Source organism: Pelmatolapia mariae, linkage group LG10_11 (assembly GCF_036321145.2).
Source record: "Pelmatolapia mariae isolate MD_Pm_ZW linkage group LG10_11, Pm_UMD_F_2, whole genome shotgun sequence".
Classification (NCBI taxonomy): domain Eukaryota; kingdom Metazoa; phylum Chordata; class Actinopteri; order Cichliformes; family Cichlidae; genus Pelmatolapia; species Pelmatolapia mariae.
The window spans coordinates 47124951-47150103 of NC_086236.1; the positions used below are offsets into that span (position 1 = coordinate 47124951).

At 38.4% G+C, this 25153-nt stretch overlaps 1 protein-coding gene across 2 annotated transcripts in view; it reads right to left on the reverse strand.

Annotated features, from left to right (window-relative positions):
- Positions 1-25153, reverse strand: part of LOC134637222 (RNA-binding motif, single-stranded-interacting protein 3) — a 126659-nt gene that overhangs the window by 15704 nt on the left and 85802 nt on the right. For both annotated transcript variants that reach the window (XM_063487590.1, XM_063487589.1), the window contains exons 7-8: positions 8017-8123; positions 3153-3196 (exon numbers count right to left, since the gene is read on the reverse strand). In XM_063487590.1, coding sequence (XP_063343660.1) covers positions 3153-3196; positions 8017-8123 — 151 coding nt within the window. The remainder of the gene's footprint in view (positions 1-3152; positions 3197-8016; positions 8124-25153) is intronic.

The window sequence follows — 25153 nt, forward strand, 5'->3', positions numbered from 1 at the left end:
AGAAGGCAGAGGACAGACCCAAGGTTATTGATGTAGGCTATTAGCCCTGAGCAGCCAACTGTCAATGGGGACCCCGGCACTGCTATTTAAACAATGCACTAAACATGTAATTGCAAACAGGACATTATTACAGGACTAAATTTTAAAACCTCTGTGGATCCCTAGTGTGATCTAATGCCCTGTCAGGCGTTTACACTGAAAAATTACTGAGTGATTTAGTGGTAACCCCAGTGACTTTTCCTATAGATGGAACAGGGAAGGAAAAAGGGCAAGGAAAAAAGACAGACATATGACAAACCAAAAGGACAGGAGAAACACCTAATGGGAGCTAGTGGATTCAGAATAAGCAAAAGTGGTATAAGAGAAGACAAACTATAAGCCAAAGCTTTCCAACAATATGTATCGGGCACTGGTTGCTAAAAAACAAAACAAAACAAAAACAGTTGTCCTCAAGCTCACAGTGAAAAGCAAACCTGTAATTGATTCATACCTTTCCCCTCTCTCCTTGGACTGACTTTATTTCTGCCTTTGCCCTCCTCTTGACCCTACTCGGCCCTCCATTTTTATTCAACCCACTTCCCTCCCTGCTTTTTGCCTCTCTAATTAGCTGCATTAGCATTTCACAGTCATTTAGTGCTTCGCCGGAAGGAGCTACGATGACCTCGGAAGAGAGGTCGGAGAGGGCTTACACACAGCAAGCACACAGATGCTTGCGTGAGAGTGCCCATTTATGCATGCACGAATGAGCACACTCGCACCGAAAGACACCAAAGACGACTGAAAGCAAAGCAGCTGTTTGAAAACAGAATGAATGAGAAGAATTGAGCAATACAAAACAATGTGGACAGGGCAAGAAACAAGTCAAAAACAGTGAAAAGAAAAAGGACTGTATAATTTCAGATGAACTAGAAAAAAAAAAAGAAAGAGTGGCTTTAAGGTATGAAGTGGCGGACCAATCTGACAAAAGGAGAAGGAGAACAAGAGTGCAGAGCTGCAGGGAAGCATCTCCAGGGATCACATCACCAGCAGCATTCCTACCAGACAACACCAATCTCCAATTTCCCCCTGAAACAGGCAGGCACTCTGCTCTCCTCAACCAACTTGGGAGCACTGCAGATAGCCTCGGCTGACGAAAGTCTTACAGCGGCACTGCAACAACGCCCATTTTCCTGTCTGCAATCAAAACCTACAAGTCTGACAGCTTGTATGCATAGGTGCATAAATAAATGCTCCATCTTAGGTGTAAGAATAAGAGCGAACGCCAGATAGTACAGTGGCTTGCAAAAGTATTCGTCCCCCTTGAACTTTTCCACATTTTGTCACATTGCAGCCACAAACATGAATCAATTTTATTGGAATTCCACGTGAAAGACCAATACAAAGTGGTGTACACGTGAGAAGTGGAACGAAAATCATACATGATTCCAAACATTTTTTACAAATAAATAACTGCAAAGTGGGGTGTGCGTAATTATTCAGCCCCCTGAGTCAATACTTTGTAGAACCACCTTTTGCTGCAATTACAGCTGCCAGTCTTTTAGGGTATGTCTCGACCAGCTTTGCACATCTAGAGACTGAAATTCTTGCCCATTCTTCTTTGCAAAACAGCTCCAGCTCAGTCAGATTAGATGGACAGCATTTGTGAACAGCAGTTTTCAGATCCTGCCACAGATTCTTGATTGGATTTAGATCTGGACTTTGACTGGGCCATTCTAACACATGGATATGTTTTGTTTTAAACCATTCCATTGTTGCCCTGGCTTTATGTTTAGGGTCGTTGTCCTGCTGGAAGGTGAACCTCCGCCCCAGTCTCAAGTCTTTTGCAGACTCCAAGAGGTTTTCTTCCAAGATTGCCCTGTGTTTGGCTCCATCCATCTCCCCATCAACTCTGACCAGCTTCCCTGTCCCTGCTGAAGAGAAGCACCCCCAGAGCATGATGCTGCCACCACCATATTTGACAGTGGGGATGGTGTGTTCAGAGTGATGTGCAGTGTTAGTTTTCCACCACACATAGCGTTTTGCATTTTGGCCAAAAAGTTCCATTTTGGTCTCATCTGACCAGAGCACCTTCTTCCACATGTTTGCTGTGTCCCCCACATGGCTTGGGCAAACTGCAAACAGGACTTCTTATGGTTTTCTGTTAACAATGGCTTTCTTCTTGCCACTCTTCCATAAAGGCCAACTTTGTGCAGTGCACGACTAATAGTTGTCCTATGGACAGATTCCCCCACCTGAGCTGTAGATCTCTGCAGCTCGTCCAGAGTCACCATGGGCCTCTTGGCTGCATTTCTGATCAGCGCTCTCCTTGTTCGGCCTGTGAGTTTAGGTGGACGGCCTTGTCTTGGTAGGTTTACAGTTGTGCCATACTCCTTCCATTTCTGAATGATTGCTTGAACAGTGCTCCGTGGGATGTTCAAGGCTTGGGAAATCTTTTTGTAGCCTAAGCCTGCTTTAAATTTCTCAATAACTTTATCCCTGACCTGTCCGGTGTCTAAATCCAATCGAGAATCTGTGGCAAGATCTGAAAACTGCTGTTCACAAACGCTGTCCATCTAATCTGACTGAGCTGGAGCTGTTTTGCAAAGAAGAATGGGCAAGAATTTCAGTCGCTAGATGTGCAAAGCTGGTCGAGACATACCCTAAAAGACTGGCAGCTGTAATTGCAGCAAAAGGTGGTTCTACAAAGTATTGACTCAGGGGGCTGAATAATTACGCACACCCCACTTTTCAGTTATTTATTTGTTCAAAATGTTTGGAATCATGTATGATTTTCGTTCCACTTCTCACGTGTACACCACTTTGTATTGGTCTTTCACGTGGAATTCCAATAAAATTGATTCATGTTTGTGGCTGTAATGTGACAAAATGTGGAAAAGTTCAAGGGGGCCGAATACTTTTGCAAGCCACTGTATCAGTTCAGGTATATGGGTTAATGTGTGTTATGTGTGACCCTCTCGTTTGCATGCAGGTGCTCTTGTGCATATTTCTGCAGGTTGTTGCCATGTTTCAGTGCACTGATCTTAGGAGGATTTTATACTGTCACTCTTGAACAGGCTGCGTGTAACAATGTAAGTAAAAAGTCAAGTTTGGAGACACTCTTTAGATTGAGGTTGTTCGTGCGAGAGGTAAAAGAAAAAAAACTTTCTACATACCCATTCTGCATCGCTGTGGGGTCATACGTCAATGCCATACCACTCTGGAGAAAGAGAAACACATACACCGAAATGTTAAATACATGGCTTGCCTTTTTAACCAATTTGTGTTTGTGGTCTTTATCACATATACAGCTATACTCTATACAACTAAATAAACAATAAAGTATGATATAGCTATTGTACGTTATGTGTAATGAACAGAGAAAGCAAACTATACAAGAGCGTTGTACAAAAAACAACACAAAATTCAAAAGTGACTGGGATATAAGGACCTACTGAATGAACAATAGATAAGTAGTCTAAAGACTCCAAAATAAGCCAGCTAAAAGCTCTTATGTACAATAAAATTATTTGGAATAATTGCCTTTGAGCAAAAGAGCCACTTATAAGTGCACTCATTTTATTTAACATGCTCAACAAAATTAAACACATGAAGGTCAGTGAGGGACGATTGTTGCATGTGCTATATTACTATATAAAATAGGTGGGAACAAAATAAGTTCCCAGTTCAAATTGACTAAATTTTAGCAGACTAAAGACAGAGGAATGTTTTAGATTTTCTTTACCGTTTCTCCTTAAAGGTTTTTAAAAGTCAACTTTTATGGTATGAGTTCAACTCCACTATCTGGCCGGGGCTTTTCTGGGTTTACGTGGGTTCTCTCCGGGTACTCTAGCTACCTTCCACAGTCCACAGATATGCAATTATTGGGGTTAGGTTAATTGGTAATCCTAAACTGCTTCTATGAGTGCGACCCCGATAAGGATAAGTGGAAGAGAATGGATGGATAGAAGTTTTATGGTAGTTTATTTTCTTTTATGAAAATCAGTTCACGCTATACCATGTTTGATTATCCTTAGGAGCATTCAAATAAATAAGTATCTAGATGACAATGACCTAACTAAAAAAAAAAGAACTAATAACTTAAACAAGACATTAAGAAGTTGCACTGCCACCGAAGTGAAAGATATACAAACAAATCCATGCTAGTTGGCAACAGCCCAACTTAGGAGAAAGTTAGAGATTACTCAAAAGTCCATAAGAAGGCTGTCGTTCAGGAGGTAAGTGACATCTGCTTAGAAGGCCAGTTGTTTGATCCCAACCTTCTCTAGTCCAAGTTTAAGTGTTTTTGGGAAGTGCTCCCCATGTTCCTAACACAGATTTTATCTGTGTGTGTGCCTGAGAGAGTAAGAGATTTTTTCTACACAAACTTTGTCACAAAGAGTACCAATGTGTGTGTACTGTATGGATGAATGTGACTCTTTCAGTGGTAAATAAGATAATGTTATATAATAGTAATAACACACACACACAGAGTCCATTGTCAAAAAGTGCCAAAAGCACCCAAACTACTCATTGAAACAGCCCAAACTTTTCTTTTTGATCTATTTTTTGAGTTCGATAAAGGTTTTTTTCCCCAAAGCATTATATTAGTATATTTCTATATTCCCACTGTCCCTTCTTCCCTTCACAAAGTTGTTATTAAATAGTAACTAAATATGCTTAGCCAAGCATGTATCAGTGACACTAGCCCCTTTGTGGTTTCTGTCTGTGTCTCATTCCTTCTACCATGTTCAAATGATTGAGGCTGGGCTTCTCTTTGAGGTTTGAATAAGATCTGCTTCCACTTGACTACCTCTTGGCAATTTTGGACCAGACTTAAAACAACTGTTTGCTCCTAATCTTTTTTTCACTCTGTCACCACCCCACCACCACCACCATCTATCGGCCCTACACAAGTCATTTGTACTTATTCTACATTCTACACAAGGCTCTTCTCTCCAAATTGGCACATGAGTTGAAAGGGTGCCCTGATGCTGAACCCAGCTCAGTGTTTGGTTTTTCCACAAACACTGTTTTAGCCAAGCCTAGGCTGGGTAGGTAGGTATAGACTCCAGAAGTAACAAAAAGCACTGCTAGACATCAAATAGAAAAACTGATCAACTCCAGGGATTTGCATTCGCGCCAGCTCATTAACAAACATTTACTTCAAACAGGTAAAAACTACATAATACATACAAGAATTGCACTTTTCTCCTTAAAAGCAATGGCTACTGAGTTCTGGTTTCCTGTCACTCTCTTAAACTATGAACTATCTTTATTGTTTGCATCTTCTCCTCCAAGTTTCCTTCATCTAACAGCAAATCTCTTTCTGCGCTGCTACACAGCTGCATGCGTATCCCTTATCCATTTTCCAAAACAAATTCTGTAAGTGTGTGATTGCATGTGTAACGCACGTATTCACGTCACTGTACCAAGGCCAGACTTGTATCAGAATGAGTTGACTGAGATAAGTAGGCAGTGAAGCACCTCAAAGCATCTCCCTGGCCAGATGTCTCCATTAGCAGAAGTATTAGTTTATATTACTCAGCCTGGACTCTGAGGCCTGGCTCTGACAAATGCATAAACCTCTGAAGAGATGCTTCAGGGCCGAGCGGGGCTTGTCAAGACATGTGCCACAGACAAATGTGTGAGGTGTCTCACTGAAAGCAGTCATCACTTATTTCAAGTTCACACAGACATTGACAAGAGCGAAGTGCGTTAACGGAAAATGTTGCCCCCCCCCTCATAATTTCCCCTAGGGATCAATAAAGTATTCTGATTTGTTCGCAACCGAAATAGTCCTAAATAATTAGGAACATTTATGATTTTATTGATGATTTTATTTTATTATTATATTTTATATTTTATTATTATACATTTAACATTATACAATTAACTGTTAGTTTGTACATGTTACACTGCCAGATGACATCACCCATCCTTGCTTTGTTTCGTGAATAGCAAGGTGAAATTACAACACGTTCTCATCCCAACACGTAACGTCGGTATGTTAGGCGTTCAGGGGCATGACAGCCGTTTTGAATGAATCTATACATGTAAATGTGTTTTATGTTGTGTTCATGAATCACTTTGGAAAACACTACCTGATAGGCTTAAGGTTAAGGTTATGGTTAGAGGTAGACAGCTGGAGCACGTGTTACCACCGCGAGTGCCATTCTATTGGATTCAATTGAGAATCTGGAGGAAGTGGAAGGGTACCTTTCAGGTTACTATGAGACGCATTGGGACGTGACAAATTGTATGTTACGCGTTGGGAATGAGAATGCTCTGGAAATTAAGACATACAAAACCGGCACAGCTCCATAGTATTTTTATCTAGCAAATGAATGCCTGTATTTAAGCGAAATCTGAATAAAATGACATATCCACTTGACCCATTTCTGCAAAGCTGTGTGGATGTTAACCTGCATTGAAAAAAGGCTGTATGCACTTTAACTGCTCATTTTGCTACACTCTCCAAGCAATGACACTGCGTATGTGAAATCCACTGTGCAAAATGCCACATTTAAGTGTGAATACATTTAAGTTGAGCTTTTTAATACTGTGATTAAGTATTTACTGTGGCGGTTAAAGGCAGATGCATTTTTTGCAGGGATAATGTTTAACCTTAGTCCCAATTTTGCTCATTTCTGACTGTTTTATGAGTTATGTTTTATACTATTCAGTTGGAGTTTTTTTTTTGTTTGTTTTTTTTAAACTCCCATTCCTAGTTGATGGCACATTACAAAAATACCACCAAAATTGATGGTGTGGTGGTGCAGTGGTTAGCACTGTGGCATCACATTAAGAAGGTCCTGGGTTTGGGTCTGGGAGCCTGTTCTCCCTGCATGTTGTCCCTGTGTCTGTGTGGGTACTCTCCAAATACTGTGGCTCACTTCCACAGTTGGTAAAATGAAGTGTGCATGGTTGTTTATCTCTTTGTGTTAGCCCTGTGACAGACTGGTGACCTGTTTAGGGTGTGCCCAGCCTTTCGGCCAATGATAAGCCAGGCTATGACACACACGTTTGCTCTTATACAAAAAGACTAAAGCTGCAATCTGTGCCTGCTCCACACAGCCATGAGCAAAGGTCAAACACTGCAACATCTTGTTTTCATTGCGGCGCCTCTTGTTACAGTGCATAGTTTCAGCCTGGTTCCATTTCATTTCACTCCACCACCCTGCTCTTTCCCAACCTTCGTGTAACGAGAACACTGGGAAACTGTTAAAAACTGCACCGGGGTGTGTGGGTGGCAGCATTATTATTCACTTCCCCTTGTTCTGTAAATTAAAGCTTTGGTATTGACACTAAAAACTTTTGAACTCTCTGCATTGTGAAACAGTCAATCTGCTTTCAATCCTTTGCACAAGGTTTCATTTCTTCTGAAGATGACGGACAGGAGGTGGGAGTTTCAACAAAAGCAAAAACAACTTTGCAGTTGGGATCTTACAGAAACCTTATACTTTAAATTTAACAACCTTTTTGTGTGGCAGCTTTCATACTGTCAGCAGCATCTCTAACTGAACCTACAGTGCCTTACTAGAAATGAAAGTGGATAATGACCCCACGGAGAGGAGGGGGATCTGTCAAGCTATGATTTTAAATTCTGTGGTATGTTGAAAAAAAAAAAAAAAAAAAAAAAAAAGAAGTCAAAGGGAGCATCAGCCGCATATTGAAGATTATTAGAATAGATGATTTACAACTGTAACGTTTCCTAAAACATAATATGGACACCGCTGTGCATAATCACTCATTTCTTTGACTATTATAATAAAAGAAATGTTATCCTTCAGCTATAAAACTTAATTGAAAGAAGTTTAAATGATTTTTTTTGATAACTGAAAAACCCCACTTGTTTTTGTTAACTGTAATTTCTCTTTTTAAAGTCCTCTCAGTAGACTTGTGTTTTTTGTTTTTTTTTCTTTCACCATTCTAATTGAGAAAAGCAAGAGACTATATTTGACAGCTGGCCAAGAGAATATTTTATGAAGTCTCCCAGGGAGCTTTTTTTTGATGATTAAATATATTTTTAAGCCTCACCTCTCCTTCCCGTGTCCACGATCGTCCATTCTGGGGATATTTGACCTGGGTCTGTCTCTTCTTCTGGCCTCCATCAGCAAACTTGCACAGCAAAGGCTCTGAGGGAGCTATAGAGTGAGACAAGGACAAACACATTTATAGATTAATCACCTTATAAGTAGGAGAAAGTAAAACTATATGTTTTAGGTTAAATTTAAAAGATTACACTTAAAGACCAAGTGTTTCATGCTACGGCTTAAATAAACTAAAAATTAGTTGGGCCTGAAAGCAGCACTTCAACTCTTAGATTTATCTCAGCCACCCGTAATCCAAACATTTACACAACACTAGTTATCACCCCATCTCTTTTCAGCCTCTCCAACCATGCTTTCAAAACAACGCTGACGTAGGAACAAAGCCACAGGCTAATCAACAGTGCATGGTGTGCGAGGTTCAAACAGCAAACCAAACAGGCATACTTAATACGCTAAATAACTCCACATAGTTTGACCCATGGGTAACAGACTGCAATTGTAAGTCCTCCAAAGAAAATACTGTCCCTCACTGGACGAGAGAAAGAAGAAATGTTTGATTACAAATAAGATTAACTTACAGTGACCTTCCATGTTTAAGTTCACCAAACTTAAACTCAATATACCGTTTTATATACCCTCAAGGTTTGTGGAACAAAAGGAAGTTGTCAGATTGTGAGAGCATTATCCAAAGAAAAACTACAAGTCTGTGTTTACTATGATTTACTTTAAAGGCGTGTCTTTAAAAAATGTTAGAAAGCAAGCGAGAGTGGACAGTTACTTCATTTTCTGGGAAATGCTTCAGAAGCCACATGTCTTAACATTAAAACATATTACCATAACATGAACCAGGGCACTCAAATAAGATATCTGATGCCTTGTCTATTTAGAGGATAAACAGACGCTAATCTGTTTTATGGCAACTGTGATGCTAGGGCATATTTCTTAGACTTTCCAGCTGCAGTTTAACCAACTGCAGCCAAAAACATGTACCCTTCACAACCAGCATTTTGCTTCACATATTTGACTGATTAAAGAAATTTTCATGACTATTTACATTGTAGATTCTCATAGAAGGTATCAAAACTATGAATGAACACATATGGAGTTACGTAGTAAAAAAAAAACCCAAAATTGATTTTAGATTCTTCAAAATATCCATCCTTTGCTTTGATCACTGCTTTGCACACTCTTGGACTGTTGTTTCTCTTTACTTGGCTGATTGGTTCTTGCTATAATATGAATTCTAACATTCAAATAGGACTGTCAGCTGTGTACCAAGCTGACTTCTGCACAACACAACTGATGGTGCCAACCCCATTAAGAAGGCAAGAAATTCCACAAGTGAACCCTGATAAGGCACATCTGAAGTGAAAACCATTTCAGGTGACTACATCAAAAAAGTCATTGAGAGAAGTCCGACAGTTTCTTTGAGGAATCTACAACATAAAACAAATTTAGAGTTCTTTATTAAATTTTTTTTTGCTACATAATTCCATATATCTTGCTTCGTGTATTTAATGTCTTTAGTAAGTATCTACAATGTAGAAAGTAGTAAAAATAAAGAAACAACATTAAATGAGAAGGTGTGTCCAAACTTTTGACTGGTAGTGTATATATTTAAAATATTCCATGATTTAAAAGCCATTAAGCTTGTATTTACCCTAAAGGAGACAAAGATCAAACAAGAAAGACCCGCCAACAAATACAACTGAAGTAAAGTCCTGGCAAAGGGGCAAACCCATTACTGCTGTTCACAGACTCCAAGTATTTTTTAACCTTCGTTTAACTAGGAAGTAAAATTGACATTAACGCCATCTTTTTGTGAGACTGTCCAGGACTGACATAGGCAGATTTAACCTGGCATGTTTTGTTTTTTTCTCTCCCCAGTGGTGACCGAAATGAGCTCACCCACAGAAAATGTATACAAGCACAGAGGGTTGAACCCAGAGCTCTGGCTCTGAGGCAACAGTGCCCAAGCATTCACTCGTGGCAATAGATTCAAAAGTCTTAAAAATTTGCATATTATTAACGATTATGTTAATTCATCCAACTAAATCTAGGTAACTGAATGTATTTTTTTCCGAACTCTTGAAATATAGCTTTAAATATGTCCTTCAGTTAAATCCATCCATACATCAATTTTCTGCTGTTTATACAGGTGCTGCAGAGGCAGAAATTTAAGCAGAGATGCACAGGCTTTCCTCTTCCCAGAAACCTCCCCCAACTCTCCTGGGGGGAAACTGGAGCATTCCCAAGCCAAAGAGATACAATCTCTCCAGCGTATCCTGGCTCAACCCCAGGGCTTCCTCCCAGCTGGACCAGGAGTGGGCACTCCAACCTTTCTGATTGAGTACCACAGCATCACACTTATGCTTATTCTCATGCTAAGCACTTCTTATTTGGCTGTGAAGTGCTCCAGTGCAGTGAGGTATTTGCTTCATAAAGCCAACAGAACCACAATAAAAAAAAAGCAGAAATGAGATCCTAAGACCACCTAACCCAATACAGTCTCCACTATTGGCTGTCCTTAGACAATCTTAAAAAAAAATTAATCCAGAAGCACCTTTGACGTGGGCAAGTACCTAAAGGCTAAGGCCAGCCATCCGGCCAGAGTCTTGTGGTACTCCCAAGACCTGGCTCCAGAATGGGTATCCCAGTACCCAGAGGTTTTCTTCTTTGTAGGGGTCTGGCTCATCACCTAGGACCAATATGCCTTAAGAGACTCTACCGAGGGGATATTGCTCTTGAAAGCACTAGGAACTATTCTTCGAGGTTGCATCTCAACTTTATATCTGTTGTGTTGGCATACAGAGCAATTTTGTCACTGTCCAAACATTTCCACATACAACTGTAAATCTGTCACACAGCCACCGAGGCATATGTACTTTCTTTCTAGGATGCAAAAACTCTGAAGAGCTATACTGCTTCAGCAGAGGCAAACTGTTGGGACAAGTCTTCTATTTAGCTTGTAAAGACTACTCTAAACCCTGAAACTGAATAAGTCACACTTTTTTATGCACTCTTAACCCTGAACAAGCCGCATACTTTTATGCAATGCCTCTGATTTGTTACTTTAATACATCCACAAAGTGAGGTTTTAACTCACTGATGCATCTTTGAAGAGGCTATAAGCTGGCACTCTGAAATTACTGCCAAATAGGATAAAATGGCAAAGAAAGTCAAATCATCATCACTGTGTGTAGTATAGAAATTCTTTAAAGAAAAGCAAAACAACAAAAAACCAACTGCAAATTGCAATATCTTGAAGCTGGTACTGACTCACACATTATGAATGCCAGAATAAACTATGCAATTATCTTGCCTACTTCAAGAAAAATATTTCTTCATCTAAGTAAAGTGAAAAATGAGAAGAGGTATTCTCAGTGGAGAAAACCATTTAGAGCTTAAAGACTGAGATGAGAGTTCTTTAGAATGCCTGGGGCCATGACGGGCACTCTAAGGGTAATGGATATAAAGACACATTTCCATTTGATTATAACACATTTACGAGTACTTTTTCATTCAACTATGTTAACTTGATTTGTGTCCAACAGGTCACATGGCGTGGGCTTCTGTTATCATCCTTTGCTTTTCATCTTTCTGAATCAATCCGCTCTGCTTCATGCATTAAATGACCTTTACTTTTACTAAAATCACAGATAGTCACACGGATGCAACAATGGATGGACTGAAGATATTTGGGAAAAAAAGAAAAGTGGAAGACGTCAGTTCACCTACCACAGAAAGTTATTTATAATCAATTATGATCAAAAATAGTTTAAAAATATCACATTTATATTTTTGATTAGACATAATAGCTAATCAAAAATACAATCACAAATTATAAGTTATTTCTTATTAGACATGTGTCCTGTGATTTCTATTTTTTAATGTGAAAAGCTATCTACCATTAACACTGGCACTCAGTCACAATTTAAAAATAAAAGCTGCATTTGTTGTTTTCCTGCTCACAGCTGTGACAGACAGAAGGACATGCTATTGATGGCAGATAATTTGTCAAGTTTATATTTGTGATACTTTGTCTGTGTTCTATAAAGACAAAAGCTTCAGTTGATTGAAAATAATTATACATTAATTATGTGTGTTTTGAATCTTTCTTTTTATTTTCCAGCTTTAGCACAGTTTGTTTTCTGACACAACAGATGAAAACGAATTTCTTTTATTGTTAGAATTAGTAATTAAAAAGATAAGTACCTAAACATGAGAATGGAGAATTGTAAAGCATAGATGTCTTCACCCATAGATGTGACAGCTGGCTGCTAAAGGATGAAAAACAATCTTTTAATCTCAGAGTTTTTCTGGATTGGTTTTTCTTCATTAACTTTCTTGATATTCCTAACAGCAACATCCAGTAAGCAAAGCAGCAACATGACAACAAGATATTCCTGTGAGGTAACTACAGGAGTTGCAGTGACCTTATTTAGTTGTGTTTATTTTAAGGCCCTGAAAGCAGCACACATTTTATTCACACAGACTTAAAAATGTAAAACATTTTTTGCTGTCAGCTGTTTATATACCTGATCTTATGAAATGACTCAAACATTAAACACAGACCAGCTGCTGTGGGCCACTGTTTGCAAATGCATATGCATCAGTAAAGTTAGACCGATTTGGCTGCATCACTGCTATGGAACTGCTGCAGGGGTTGAATATATTAATCTGGGGAAACAAACTGGACAGTTTCAGAAGCAATTGTTTTTGGTTTTATAGATTTTTGTTCACTTTTGCCATCTCATTGGATACCTGGAGTTTAACCCTATTAAACCCCAGGTATCAATGATTTCATAATTCTGCCAAACAAACAAACAAAAATAATAAAGAACAACACTACCATAAAACACAAATGAGATTTACTGGAACTGTGGAAACTAAGCAAATCAAATTATGTCAAAAGCCTGGATTTATACTTTTATATTTATATTTTGCATTGATTGAAACTGTATGTGCAGTATATACAGGGTGTTTCTGGTAAGAGTCGAGTTTTGCCAGGAGGTAGGTAACACTGTGCCTGGTTAATGTAGCACAATCCATTGCCATTTCCTGATTACCGGACAGAAAGAGAGAGGAACACCAGAAGCAGCACTCAAACTTGGACAAACTGCTTCACACATGAATATCTATAGATTGACATCTGCTAAACAACGTAACAATAAAAAGATCCTAGTTATTTTTTCCAACATGTTTTTTAATTAGAAAAAAAATATCCCCATTGCGTCCAGTGGAGAGTCGATTTATGCCAAGCTGCTTGGCTTGTAATTTGCCCAAGGAACTTTTTATGATTTTATGGCTGTGTCAGTGTGTGCCTGCTTGAGTGAAGGAGCACAGAGCCAATAGCGTTCGTATCATCCTGTAGACAACTGTTGACAATTTTTACATCTCATTTAATTAAGCAAATGCTCAATCCTCTTTGCAACAGTGTCTACAAAATAAGGTGACATGAAACAGAAATGCAGATTTTTACTTTCCTACTTGTTATTTTAATAGGGAACAGAACATATGAATGTCCATCAGCACGTAATGATGCTGGAAGTTGGGAAAACTGCCAAACTCGCTATGCATATAACAAAAACATTATGTGACAATAAGTACAGATGTAAACTGTTCAAAATGTCAAGTTAAGTGGTCAGCATTAAACCATAACTTGGGATAAAATTATTTTCTGATTCTAAAATTCGTATAATTACGGCCATAATTAGAACCTGCAAAACAAAGCAATCGCAAAACTGCGACATGGGTAACTTGCAACTGGTGGGTTGCACAAGAGGTATATAAGGCAAAAAGCATTTTGCTTCCCAATAAAAACAAATAAATAAAATAAACCCAAAGTTCACCAAAACGATTAGGTCCACACCAACTCGGGTCAGAAGAATAAAGGGTGAGTTGTCAACATGTGTGACGTAGGTCACTGCTTATTAGGAGAAAAACAGCAAGCATACTGTGAAGCATGTCTTTAGAAATGTTATAGTTTGGGGTTGCTTTGCTGCCCGAGGAACCGGATAAATTGCTGTCACTGATTCAATTTTGAACCATGCATATCAAAGAGTACTTGAAGATAATGTTAGACTATCTGTCTGACAATTGCAGTCGAACCTAAAGTGGCCCTTTCAATAGCATAATGATCCTACGAACAGCTCAAACAGATAAAACGTAAGGTTGTGAAAAGGCATACTCCAAGCATGGACTTTCAAAATAAGCAGTACGTACAAGAAAAATCTCAAATATTTCACAACTGAAGGAATTTCAGAAAGCTCCTGCCTGAGCAAATGGCTACAAGAAAATATTATTAATTATTAATCTTATAAAGGGGGCAATACTGGCTTATGAGGGCCAGGGGATACTTACTGTTCCACAAGAGAATATTTATTCATTTAGTGTAAGTTATTAAAAAAGGCTGTCCATGGATGTACTGATGTATTTTTTTATTTATTTTTTTTAAATACGGTAAGCACAAATTTGTAAAACTGGTCTTGCAAAGCAAAATTTCAATGGAGCACCAAGTTAAAGGATTGTCACTGGCTATCTATTTGGAGGCAAATCAATGTCTTACCTCCAAAATATTACATGGGTCTCTTATCATTTCTAATCTGTAAGTGACTGTGGTAAGACACATACAGCAAATATAGCAAAATGAATGACTTATTGCCCCTACCAGTACTCATGTGTAGCACTAGAATATACAATATAAAAAAGCCAAAGAAATGTAAAATCAATGTATTATCAACACACTGCATAAAAAAAATTAAGGAAAATATGAAATTGTAATATTATAATGTACTAGTTTCAGGAGACGCCTGAATGAGCAGAATTATGATATCATGCATTTCTCCTGGGGAGGAAAAAATATGCACAATACACTTTGCAAATCATTTTATATTCATTCACAAGCATAACGTGACATGTCATAAATAGCGAAGATGATAATGACAATAATGAATGTTATTTATTCCAGGGAGGTGAATCTAGCCGCCACTCAGTCAGGGGTCAACAAGTGCAATACATCAAGAGACAAGATTACCTGTAGGAAAAGCAAATAAAAGTGGTGCACAACATTAATTATTCAGCTTGCTTTCACAGCTTCGTTTCCACAATCTGTTGTATTTCACAAGGGTGCTTTAAAAGAAAGGAGGACACTTTTAATTGCTAGTTTGACCCCTAATGTTCGCACTCCTCGCTCTATAAGACACAATGTGATGAATTTATGATGAATTTGGGTACAGCTGTGTCAGATCCTTTTGGGCATATCAAATTACCCAACGCTGTCATAAACAAATGTTTGGATATTTGGTTTAGATTGTTATCTTATTTAATTTTTTTTAACAGGACATGGGGGTGATGCAATAAAATGCAATTCAAATCCATTGATCAAAAAAAAAAAAAAGTAGTAATTGCTGAATTCAGGAGTAACTTGAAGCCCCTTAACCAAAACAACATCATTCTTTTTTCTTAAGGCTTTTTTCCTTGTAAGCATAGAGCAGGCAGATAGGAGAAATATAGTTTTGTGTGAGAAATCTCAGCTCAATTTCTTAAGTTTCAGGGGGAGGCATGAATGACTCTAATTAGAATTGTGTAGGAGCAGTTACTTGCCCCAGCAATTTAAGAAGCCACCGAGAACAATCCCTTGTAGCTGGTTAGTAGAGCTATCATTTAAATAACTACATGGTCAAATCCCTCCCTTACACTGTTACTACTACTACTAACAACAATAGTAATCAATTCATTTTCTTATGTTTATAAATTCAGGATTGCAGTGTAGCTGAAGCTGAGCTGTGGGCCGAGAGAGGGCATACGCACCGGACAGGTCACCAGACTTTGGAAGTAATACACTTTTGAGAGACAATGGGTCATACACACACACACACACACACACACACACACACGGCCAGTTCACCTAACACAAATATCTTTGGACTGTAGGAGGGAGCCAGATAACCTGGAAGAAACCCAACCATGTAAACTCCATAAAGAAAGGTCACAGCTGGCTAGTGGATTTGATCCCAGTACTTTCTTGGTTGGAGGCATGTTTTCTATATTTTTACTGTCCATCTTACGGGTTAAACTACAAAGGACAGATTAAAAAGGACAGAACCACCTACAATACATATTACACCTACAGGAGCTGCTCGTCCATTGAAACTATGAAGCTCCCTGCACACACTGGAGTTTTTTTTGTTTGTTGCTAATCTTGATGGCAGCTGTGGTGGTTTGAAGCACTGGTGACTTTCACACACTAAGCACCTCAGCACTTGGTAAGCGTGTAACTCTACGTGGTGTGCCACTTTGTGGCTAAGCTGCTGTAGTTCCTAAACACTTTAACATAGCACTTACACCACTTAAAATTGATTATGCAATAAGAGAAGAAATGTCACAATTTTATTGCAACAGTGTCATCCTCTTTCAGTACCACACTTATATTCAGTGACCCATTCTTTCAAAAATGCTTGTAAAAGCAGACTGCACTGGTAGAGGTTTGAGTCTGTAACCATGTGAAAGCAACTGAATTAAGAGCTAAAGCCCATTACTTTTATCCATACAGTGTACTATCAGTGAAAAAGTCATAGATCTTTTTTTAAATTTAAAGATATTTTACTATGAGCAGCATATCTGAGCAAAGTCAGTCTGTGACTTGTGTATATATATTCTTTCTCTAAACTGCCCCCCTGAAGTTGCTTTTGGATGAAATCACATGTTCTTAAGGATTATTTTGTGAAACTATATGAGGCATTCACAGAGTGAAGCTGCACAGAATGTTAAAACTTTTTTTTTTTTTAATTCAAGTATTTCCAATTACTCTCTGCAAATAGGGTTATCATTTTAACTACATAATTACACTAGGCCTGATCCTTTTATTACAGAGAAGACCATAGGACCTCAGTCCTTTTACTAAAAAGCTTGAATTTCCAGTGTTACTATCTGGACTTGACTTTGAGTTGGTTTTTAACTGCAACTGGATATTTTGTATGTGCAAAAAAAAAAATCTTTTAAACTGCAAGACAAGACTCGTGTGTTATTTTGAACAAAATTAACAAATTATTTGATTTGTCAACTTTTAGGGTTTCACATTTATCCTCTGTTTTTGCTTTATTGTCATTCTGAGGTGATTCTCACCTTCATCCCTCTGAACAATGTGCAAACTAAACTACTCAACAACCAAAACTAAAAGGACCCAGCCACCCACACACTGAGCTACTATGATTTGCGTGTTGTTGTGTCAGTGCATGTTTGTTTTACTAGAACTCAGTGTTACTAAGCAAGTACCTGCCAAGAGCTACATGATAAGGGAAAGTAATTACAGGGGACAGAGAAACATTACAGTGGTCAGAAGATACAAGTGCATGTTCACACTCACACACCGGGGATTTATTTGTACTCATTAGTTAAGACTTTCAGCAGCAATCACCATGCAATTGTTTGACTAGTTTTCTTCTGTTAAATACAACCATTGCAACATGTTATCCATCCAATGCAAAAACACATGACTAAAGGAAAAAAAATGGCAACAATGTCAGAAACATATAGTGCATGAATAAAAATAATAAAAATTAAAGCTGCAAGCAGCGATACGAGGGCCCTCGCACCCCAGCACGTCGAGTCACGCCCAACACCTACAAAAAGCACGTCAGATCTGATGTCACATTGATGGAATTCATACGTAGAAGCACCAGTTAAAATTTCATCTCATTCAATCATGATTATAGTCGTCCCACTAGGTTGCGCTCTAATCATTACTGACAAATGGCATAACAAACATTTCCGAGCTTGATTCTCATCATAACTGCAACTTTTTGGAAAGATTGGACATTGTGTTTTTGAGTGACAACAGATTACTGCTTTTTGGCGAGTGATTGAAAGTCCACGTGCCGCCATGACCACCCCGTTTCCCTGAACATAAAGAGCTTCGCAATTTAACATCACAAAGGTCTTTAGATTCCACATACTGGAGATTGGGTCAATATGATGAAATCCCTTGGAGGAGTTCGTCAAAGAACGGTACCTTAAAAGAGGTGAAAATGTCGCCAAAATTACACATTAATTTCAAAATGGCTGACTTCCTGTTGGATTTGGAATATTGCTCCAAGAGACTTTTTTGTACATCATGATATCTTCCATAACCTTACCAAGTTTCAGACTCATACATAAAACACAGAGCAGGGGCTGTTGTTTTGAAATTTTGTAGGGGGCGCTGTGGAGCCATTTTGCGCTATTCACGGAAAGTGATCACATAACAAGAAAGCCCTCATCACATTGGAGGTGTACACCAAATTTCAAGACTTCTTAAACTTTCCAAGCCCCTCAAAATCCACTTCATCTTTCATGGTGAACTGCGTTGCCACCAGGGTGCGCCGTTCAGTTTAAAGTCACAATTTCCTCACTGAAGCATCACGAGGGACAGATCGTGATATTCACCGCTTTTGAGGTGGCTACGATGTACCTGTGAAAATCAGTACAACAAAATGTAAGACATGACATTTCCTCTTCCCACTAGGTGGCGCTCTACGTATTCCTGACAATAGGCACATCAATCTGTTCAGGGCGGGTCTGACATCATCCCTGTAAAGTCTGGTACTGATCAGACTGGATTTCATTGAGTTATACTAATTTGTTTCTTCATGGCGGGACATCAATGTTCGCCATTCTGCAGGGGTCACACCCTCTGATGAAAAGTCACAGTTTTCACGGTAACCCAAGACCAACTCCTTAAGGCTTTCCTGAAGAAATTTGAGGCCGCAGATGTCATCGATCACAATACTGTACCCCGAAGTGTAAAACATGACATTTCCTGTTCCCACTAGGTGGCGCTGTCCCTGGTGTCAAATATGGCACTTTAAATATGTTCAGGGGTGGAGCCTTATCATATGTGTGCTCTTTGGTCCAGGTCGGACCATGTATGAGGGAATGAGAGACAATAACATTTTCATGGCGAGTCATCGAAATTCGCCGTGGCGCCACGGCCTCACAGTATCGCGAAAACTCAAAAGCTCCGCAATTTAACATGGCCCAGGTGTGTAGTTGACACTGACCAAAGATGAAGCTTATACAACCAAATCCCAAGGAGGAGTTCGAAAAAGTTCGAGGCATGGAAATGGCAAAATTAGAGCCAAAATGTGACATTCAATCCAAAATGGCGGACTTCCTGTTGGGTTTGCATCAATGGTCCCACTGACTTTTTTGTTCGTCTTGGCATGATACACATGTGTGCCAGATTTCATACATGTAGCTCAAACGATGTGTTCGTAGGGCTGCATTTAACAAGGCATAGGTGGCGCTACAGAGCCATTTCCCAATGCTCATATGTAAAACCATTAAAATACAAAATTTTTCACCAGACCTGGCATGTGTGCAAAATTTCAAGAGTTTTCGAGCATGTTAAAGCCCTCAAAAAGGCAATTCATTTCAATGAAAAATAATAATAATAATAATAATAATAATAATAATAATAAACAGAGCAGATACAATAGGGCCTTCGCACTCTCGGTGCTCGGGCCCTAATAATTACCTCTTAAACCTAATAACATAAGTCTTTCACATCACTGTATAGGCCAACTCTTCTGTGCAGAATTGTTTGAATTCAGCCACAGTGAAAAGTTTGAGTATGAACCGCCTGTTTAAGTTCATGCCACAGCATCTCAGTAGGATTTAATTCCAGCCTTTGACTAGACCACTCTAAAACCTTTATTTTGCCCCTTTTTTTTGAAAATCCATTCAGAGGTGAGCTTGCTGGTGTGTTTTGGATCAGCGTCCCTCCTATATAAGGGACGCTGTGCATGAGTTTCAGGATACAAACCAGACATTTTCTGCCACTCAGGGGCAGGGTCCAAGGTTTCTCCATTTTGGGATAAACCAACTGTGGTTTGCTGAAAACTCAAAGCCTTAGAAATGGCTTTGTTACCCTTTCCAGACTGATAGAAGTCAACCATTGTTTCTCGGGGGTTCTTTTTGTTGCTTTTTGAGATCTTTTAGCCACTTTGCCACACAAATTCTTTTTATGTGGTTTCTTGATTTAGCATAATTCATGTTTTAAGGGGTTTGTTTGCTGATCTGACATGTTTAAGTTTAAAAAAATATACAAAAGTATAAGACATGAAGCGCTTTTTCACAGCGCTGAATGTGCATGTCTGATTGCATCTGTATTTAGGTGAATGCAGTGGGGTTGAAAAAAAAAAAAGTCTTTTATTGATCTGAAATAAAGTTTTCAATCTGTGGCATTTTATGTTCAGCCAACAGGACTTGTTCATAGGTAAAAAGGTGGGTGGCTTGTACTGTGAACAGTGAATCACATACTGTTACCAGTTGCTGAAGCTGTGGGATATTGCAAACTGCGGTAGGGCACTAAAGAAACTGTTCAAACTCCAGCAGGGCAAACATACATTTATTTCAGCTCTGGCTAGAGGGACACATGGGAAGAAAAAGGAGGGAAAGAAAAGTATGAGGGAGGATGAAAGGTTATTCTCGATATACCTGGTTAGGTGCAGAAAAAATTATATTGATCTTAGCTTTGATGCTTCTAAGCCACGCACCAGTCTTTAGGCAAGTAGAAAGACTTAGCTTATGAAGACAATAAGGGGTCTATTATATGAGTGGGAACAAATCCTTCAAATGGGAAAAAATTTATTTAAAATAAAATCCAATCCATTAGCAAATATAGGAAGTCACTCAGTTGGAAAATGGGATCCAATCCCCAAATGTGGCTAAATGAAGAATCCACGAGAGGCTGAAATAAGAAGTATGTATTTGTAACACTGTTACCAAATTGCAAAAACAGCCAGGTAGGTCAAACAAGGTAGGCAAAAAAGTAAAGGAGGGTTCAATAAATGTTCAATAACACAAACCACCAAATGGATTCAAAATGAAAAGAGAAAAAAAAATAGAATAATAAGGGATGTTACCTCCACTGTCATAAACATTAACAGACATAGGGAACAAAATGTGAATGTATTCAACTTACTAATATGAAACAGCCTTTTAGTAACATAAGAATAAAATGTATTGAGGCTGAGATGTATTTAATGAGGCATTATGCAAAGATGGAAGCAAATATTTTGCCTCTTTACAGAATTTTCAGAACCTGATGGCATCATTGTTATTTGGTCTCCGTTTCAAAAGCAGCAATTTTTACACCCATACTTGTGTCTGAGTGTTAAATAGTGCCTTGAAAAAAAAAACATATGTAAGATTACAAGTCTCACAGTGCAGTACTTCCACACAATCTTTTTCTCAGTAAAGCATCATTCAGTTTTTCCTCTATTATCAGCAACATCAAATAAAATTCAGTTTCCATTTATGAAAGCATTGAGCCGCTTCACCAGTGAATAGGGACTTAATGCCTCATGATCTTACGAGACATTTAAGGCTCCATGCATTTTTAAAGCTCTCTGATTATTATAAAAACTACTGAATGATAACATGCCAACTCTGAGATTTGGATTTGGTTCATTCTTGTCCCGTTTGTCTTATCATTAAAGGAAGGCAGGACAAATAGAGCTATTAAAACTACAACAGTATACGCCATATCAAATAGTGCAAGAGGAAGACACACAGTGAACGATGAGATAAGGAGGAAAAAAAAAAAAGGGGGGGGGGGGGTGACCACTGAGTGAATAAGAAATGTCACTGGACCAGTACAAATAGTGAGCGATTAGGATGTGAATAGTGTGTTGACAGAGAAAAGACTTCCGCCGCTGAAACCAAAGGAAACCGTGTGTTTGAAGTCAACATTCAAATGGTCTTCAGATTTCTTTACATTTATTTATTTTTGTTAAGCACTGATTTTAAATTTGTCAACAAGTATTAAAGTTTAATCATGTCAAGCTTTAATATAAAGGGATAAGGAAGAAGAAGAAGTAGAAACAGAATTATGTTTTCACCTCACAGTAAGGGGACATAACATTATCAAATGTTAACATACAGCAAACACTCCTACTGTCTGTACTTAAATAACACCTTAGATGAGAATATCAAATTTGTGGCTGATGATTAGGGGTAAAGATGTTTACAGCTCAAAAAATACCTAAGGAATCTAATCTGTGAAGTAGTGATATCATTTAAATATTTTTTAAAATTTCACCTGCAAGCCACTTTGCAAACCACATCCACCTTTCATGCCATGTCCGTCTTAATCAATGTCATATCAGATGCCTGCTGTGCTTCTGATATTCTGTGCTGTGTCTTAATGGTGTGGTTCCCTACTGCACAATAACTGGGAGAGATCCTTGAGATCAACCACAAGTTTCAAACCAAGGATCCTCTTCCTGTGAGGTGATAGTGCTAAACACTACATCCCTGTGTGTTCTCTGGTAAAATAACAATGAACATCTTTTTGATCTGCAAACCCAGACTCTTTAAAATTCTAGATGAAATGTAAATAGAGCGAGACCAAAGTATAAACAAAAAAAATAGGAGTCAAAAATCTATGAACTTTATGGTAAAACGGGCTAACAGAAGTCCTGGTCATGTGATCAATGTAAGCATTCATTCTGAAGCTTAAGAGTTAAATATTACTGTTGGCTGTCTGTACCTCAGTCTAAGAAGCAGAGACTGGTATGAATTAGAGAAATGCAGGCAAAACTCCACAAACATCTTCGTTCAGTGGCATGCATGCATATTGTTGACTACACTGCACCAGCATAGATGGTTTAAGCTTTGATAACATTTTTTAAGGCAACAAGTATAAGTAATAAGCAGACAAACAACAAAACAAAGTACAAAGGCCTGCCATAATGTCACAGCAGCATCTTTGGAAATGTTACAGACTGTCAGTGACACAGAGAACCAGTGACATAAATCTATAAAATCTGGCTCTGGAGAGACACTTTTGTTCTTAAGTATTAAACGAATAAGCACAGTATGTGTGTCAAAGTCTTTTGTGGATGAGTACACAGGCGGACGGGTTCTCCCAATTTCAGCGGTGTGGGAGTGCAGTAAAATTTAAGCAGTCTATACACATCCAAAGACATGCGCGCACACACAGACAACAGATGTATAAAATGAGTAAACAGAGTAGATAACCCTGGCAACAACAAGCAATACATCTCTTTCAGCGTAGAGGTCAGTGACTTGGTGGACTTAGCAACTGTATTTGAATGCAAGACTTACACTGTAAACTAAGAGCTGACTATGAACTCAAAGTGTACAGTCACCTTGTAAAAGCTGATACGTTCCACTGCAGTATTCACTTTCCTTCTTGTCTTGGTGCTTTACTGCTTAGGAATTACACTCATTTTATACATTGTCCAATTACTTTTGAGCCCCTGTAAACAGGACTATCTCACAATTTTAAATACTTTAAAAATATTATTTTTAATATTGGATAAAACTGTATGAATAATACTTTTTAAAAAGATTTGCTAAACTGACCTATGATTGTTGATCACAAATATTTCAAAAGAAATTGATTCAAAACGTTGACATGCAGTGAATCAAAAATTACAATATCACCTACGAGATATTGGCTAGTTTGTATTTGATGTGATTAGAGTGATAAGGTATACACCCACTTTCTTCTCCCTAAAGAACCTTTTTTTGACTCTTACAGATATGTTGTTGACTTACAGACCTATCTAGCAGTGGACCAAGACGTTATTACACGTTCACCAACAGGGGACTGCTGAGCAAACAGAGGACATCTTCTCCTTCCCTTCTTGCACATGCCATAAATCACGCTAAAAATCACGCTGAAACCCTCTGGTAACGTTTTAATTTTGGCCAGGAGGAGACCGGCAGGTGTGTGAATGTTAAAGAGTATGCACAGCAGTGCCTCTGCAGGCTGGAGAAGCTGGATTTTAATGACCCGCTCATACGCATTGTTTATTCATACATATTTTGTTTGAATGGGTATCTGCCCCAGGGAGGCTATGAGACCCCAGAGCTGATATTTAACAGGCTGCTTACTAAGGGGAGACAGAATTTTTGTGCACGGTTAGATATTATCTTTTTGCAACAAAATATAAAGGATCAACTTCAGTCTATGGCTCAACTAATATTAAAATAAATGAGCTACACAGAATACAGACAAAAAATGAAGTCTTAAAATAAAAAAAAATGACAAGGAAAAGAAACTCAGGAGCAAAAAAACAAAACAGACGTACTGGCAGAAAAATTCTAACATACATTCACAGCTCATCAAGGAAAGAACTTAAAAGAAGTCAATTCAATTCATCCAAAAATGGTTGTCTAAATTGAGGCTAAAAACTTGGTGAACTTTATAGTAACATTGCATAAGAGAGAGGAACATAGGCATAGTTCCTGATGAAGTTAGCAATGCACTTAAGTTCAGTCCCAACCAATCGACTTAAAATGTACACTGTTTAGCTTTTAGCTGCTTTAACAAAAAAAAAAAAAAAATCTTCTCAGAGTAAAACTAAGTTGTGCGCTGCACACGCACCTGAAAATATTACAGGTTTAAGAAGGACTACAGACTTGGGTGTTATACTGGATTATTAATATGAGCAGCTCCTTTCACTTTGTGCATGATAGTTTTATCCTTAGTTAGCATGAAAATGCTTCATGTTACTCAAATATGCATCAATACACACTGAAGTATCATTAAATATATTGTAATTTGTCACATTAACTGTGGGCAAAAGTTAATAAATGTATAAATTATTAACATAATAATCCGTTGTGGGATTCCTCTTTGCAGCTTTGATTAAACGGACCGAGGCAACAATCTATAACAGTGATTACTTTGACAGTATATAATCTGAAAAAAGTGTTCTCAGCTTCGCCATGGAAACCAACTTGCGAAGTCTTGTGATTTTCACTGTATTAATTATTCTTATATGAAGAGCTATGATGTTATTTTTCTGTCAAAGATGGACAGAGGCTGCAGACAAAAGGAGGAATGGATACATCTTTAATTTGCTACAAAATTACACAACTATACCGCACAATACACAGTGCATGTGTGTGCTGTACTGCCAGAGTACAAATCCCTGTCTTTGAATTCCCTTTAGTACACCATACCTTATCTTTCTGTATCTTAATCTTGTCTCTGAGCTTTTTTCCCTTCAAATGCTGTGACATCCTCAGTCAAATCCTGATCATTTTCTTTCTCCTCTTTTTTCATGTCACCTATCTATCTATCTAGTGATATCCCTCCACCCCAC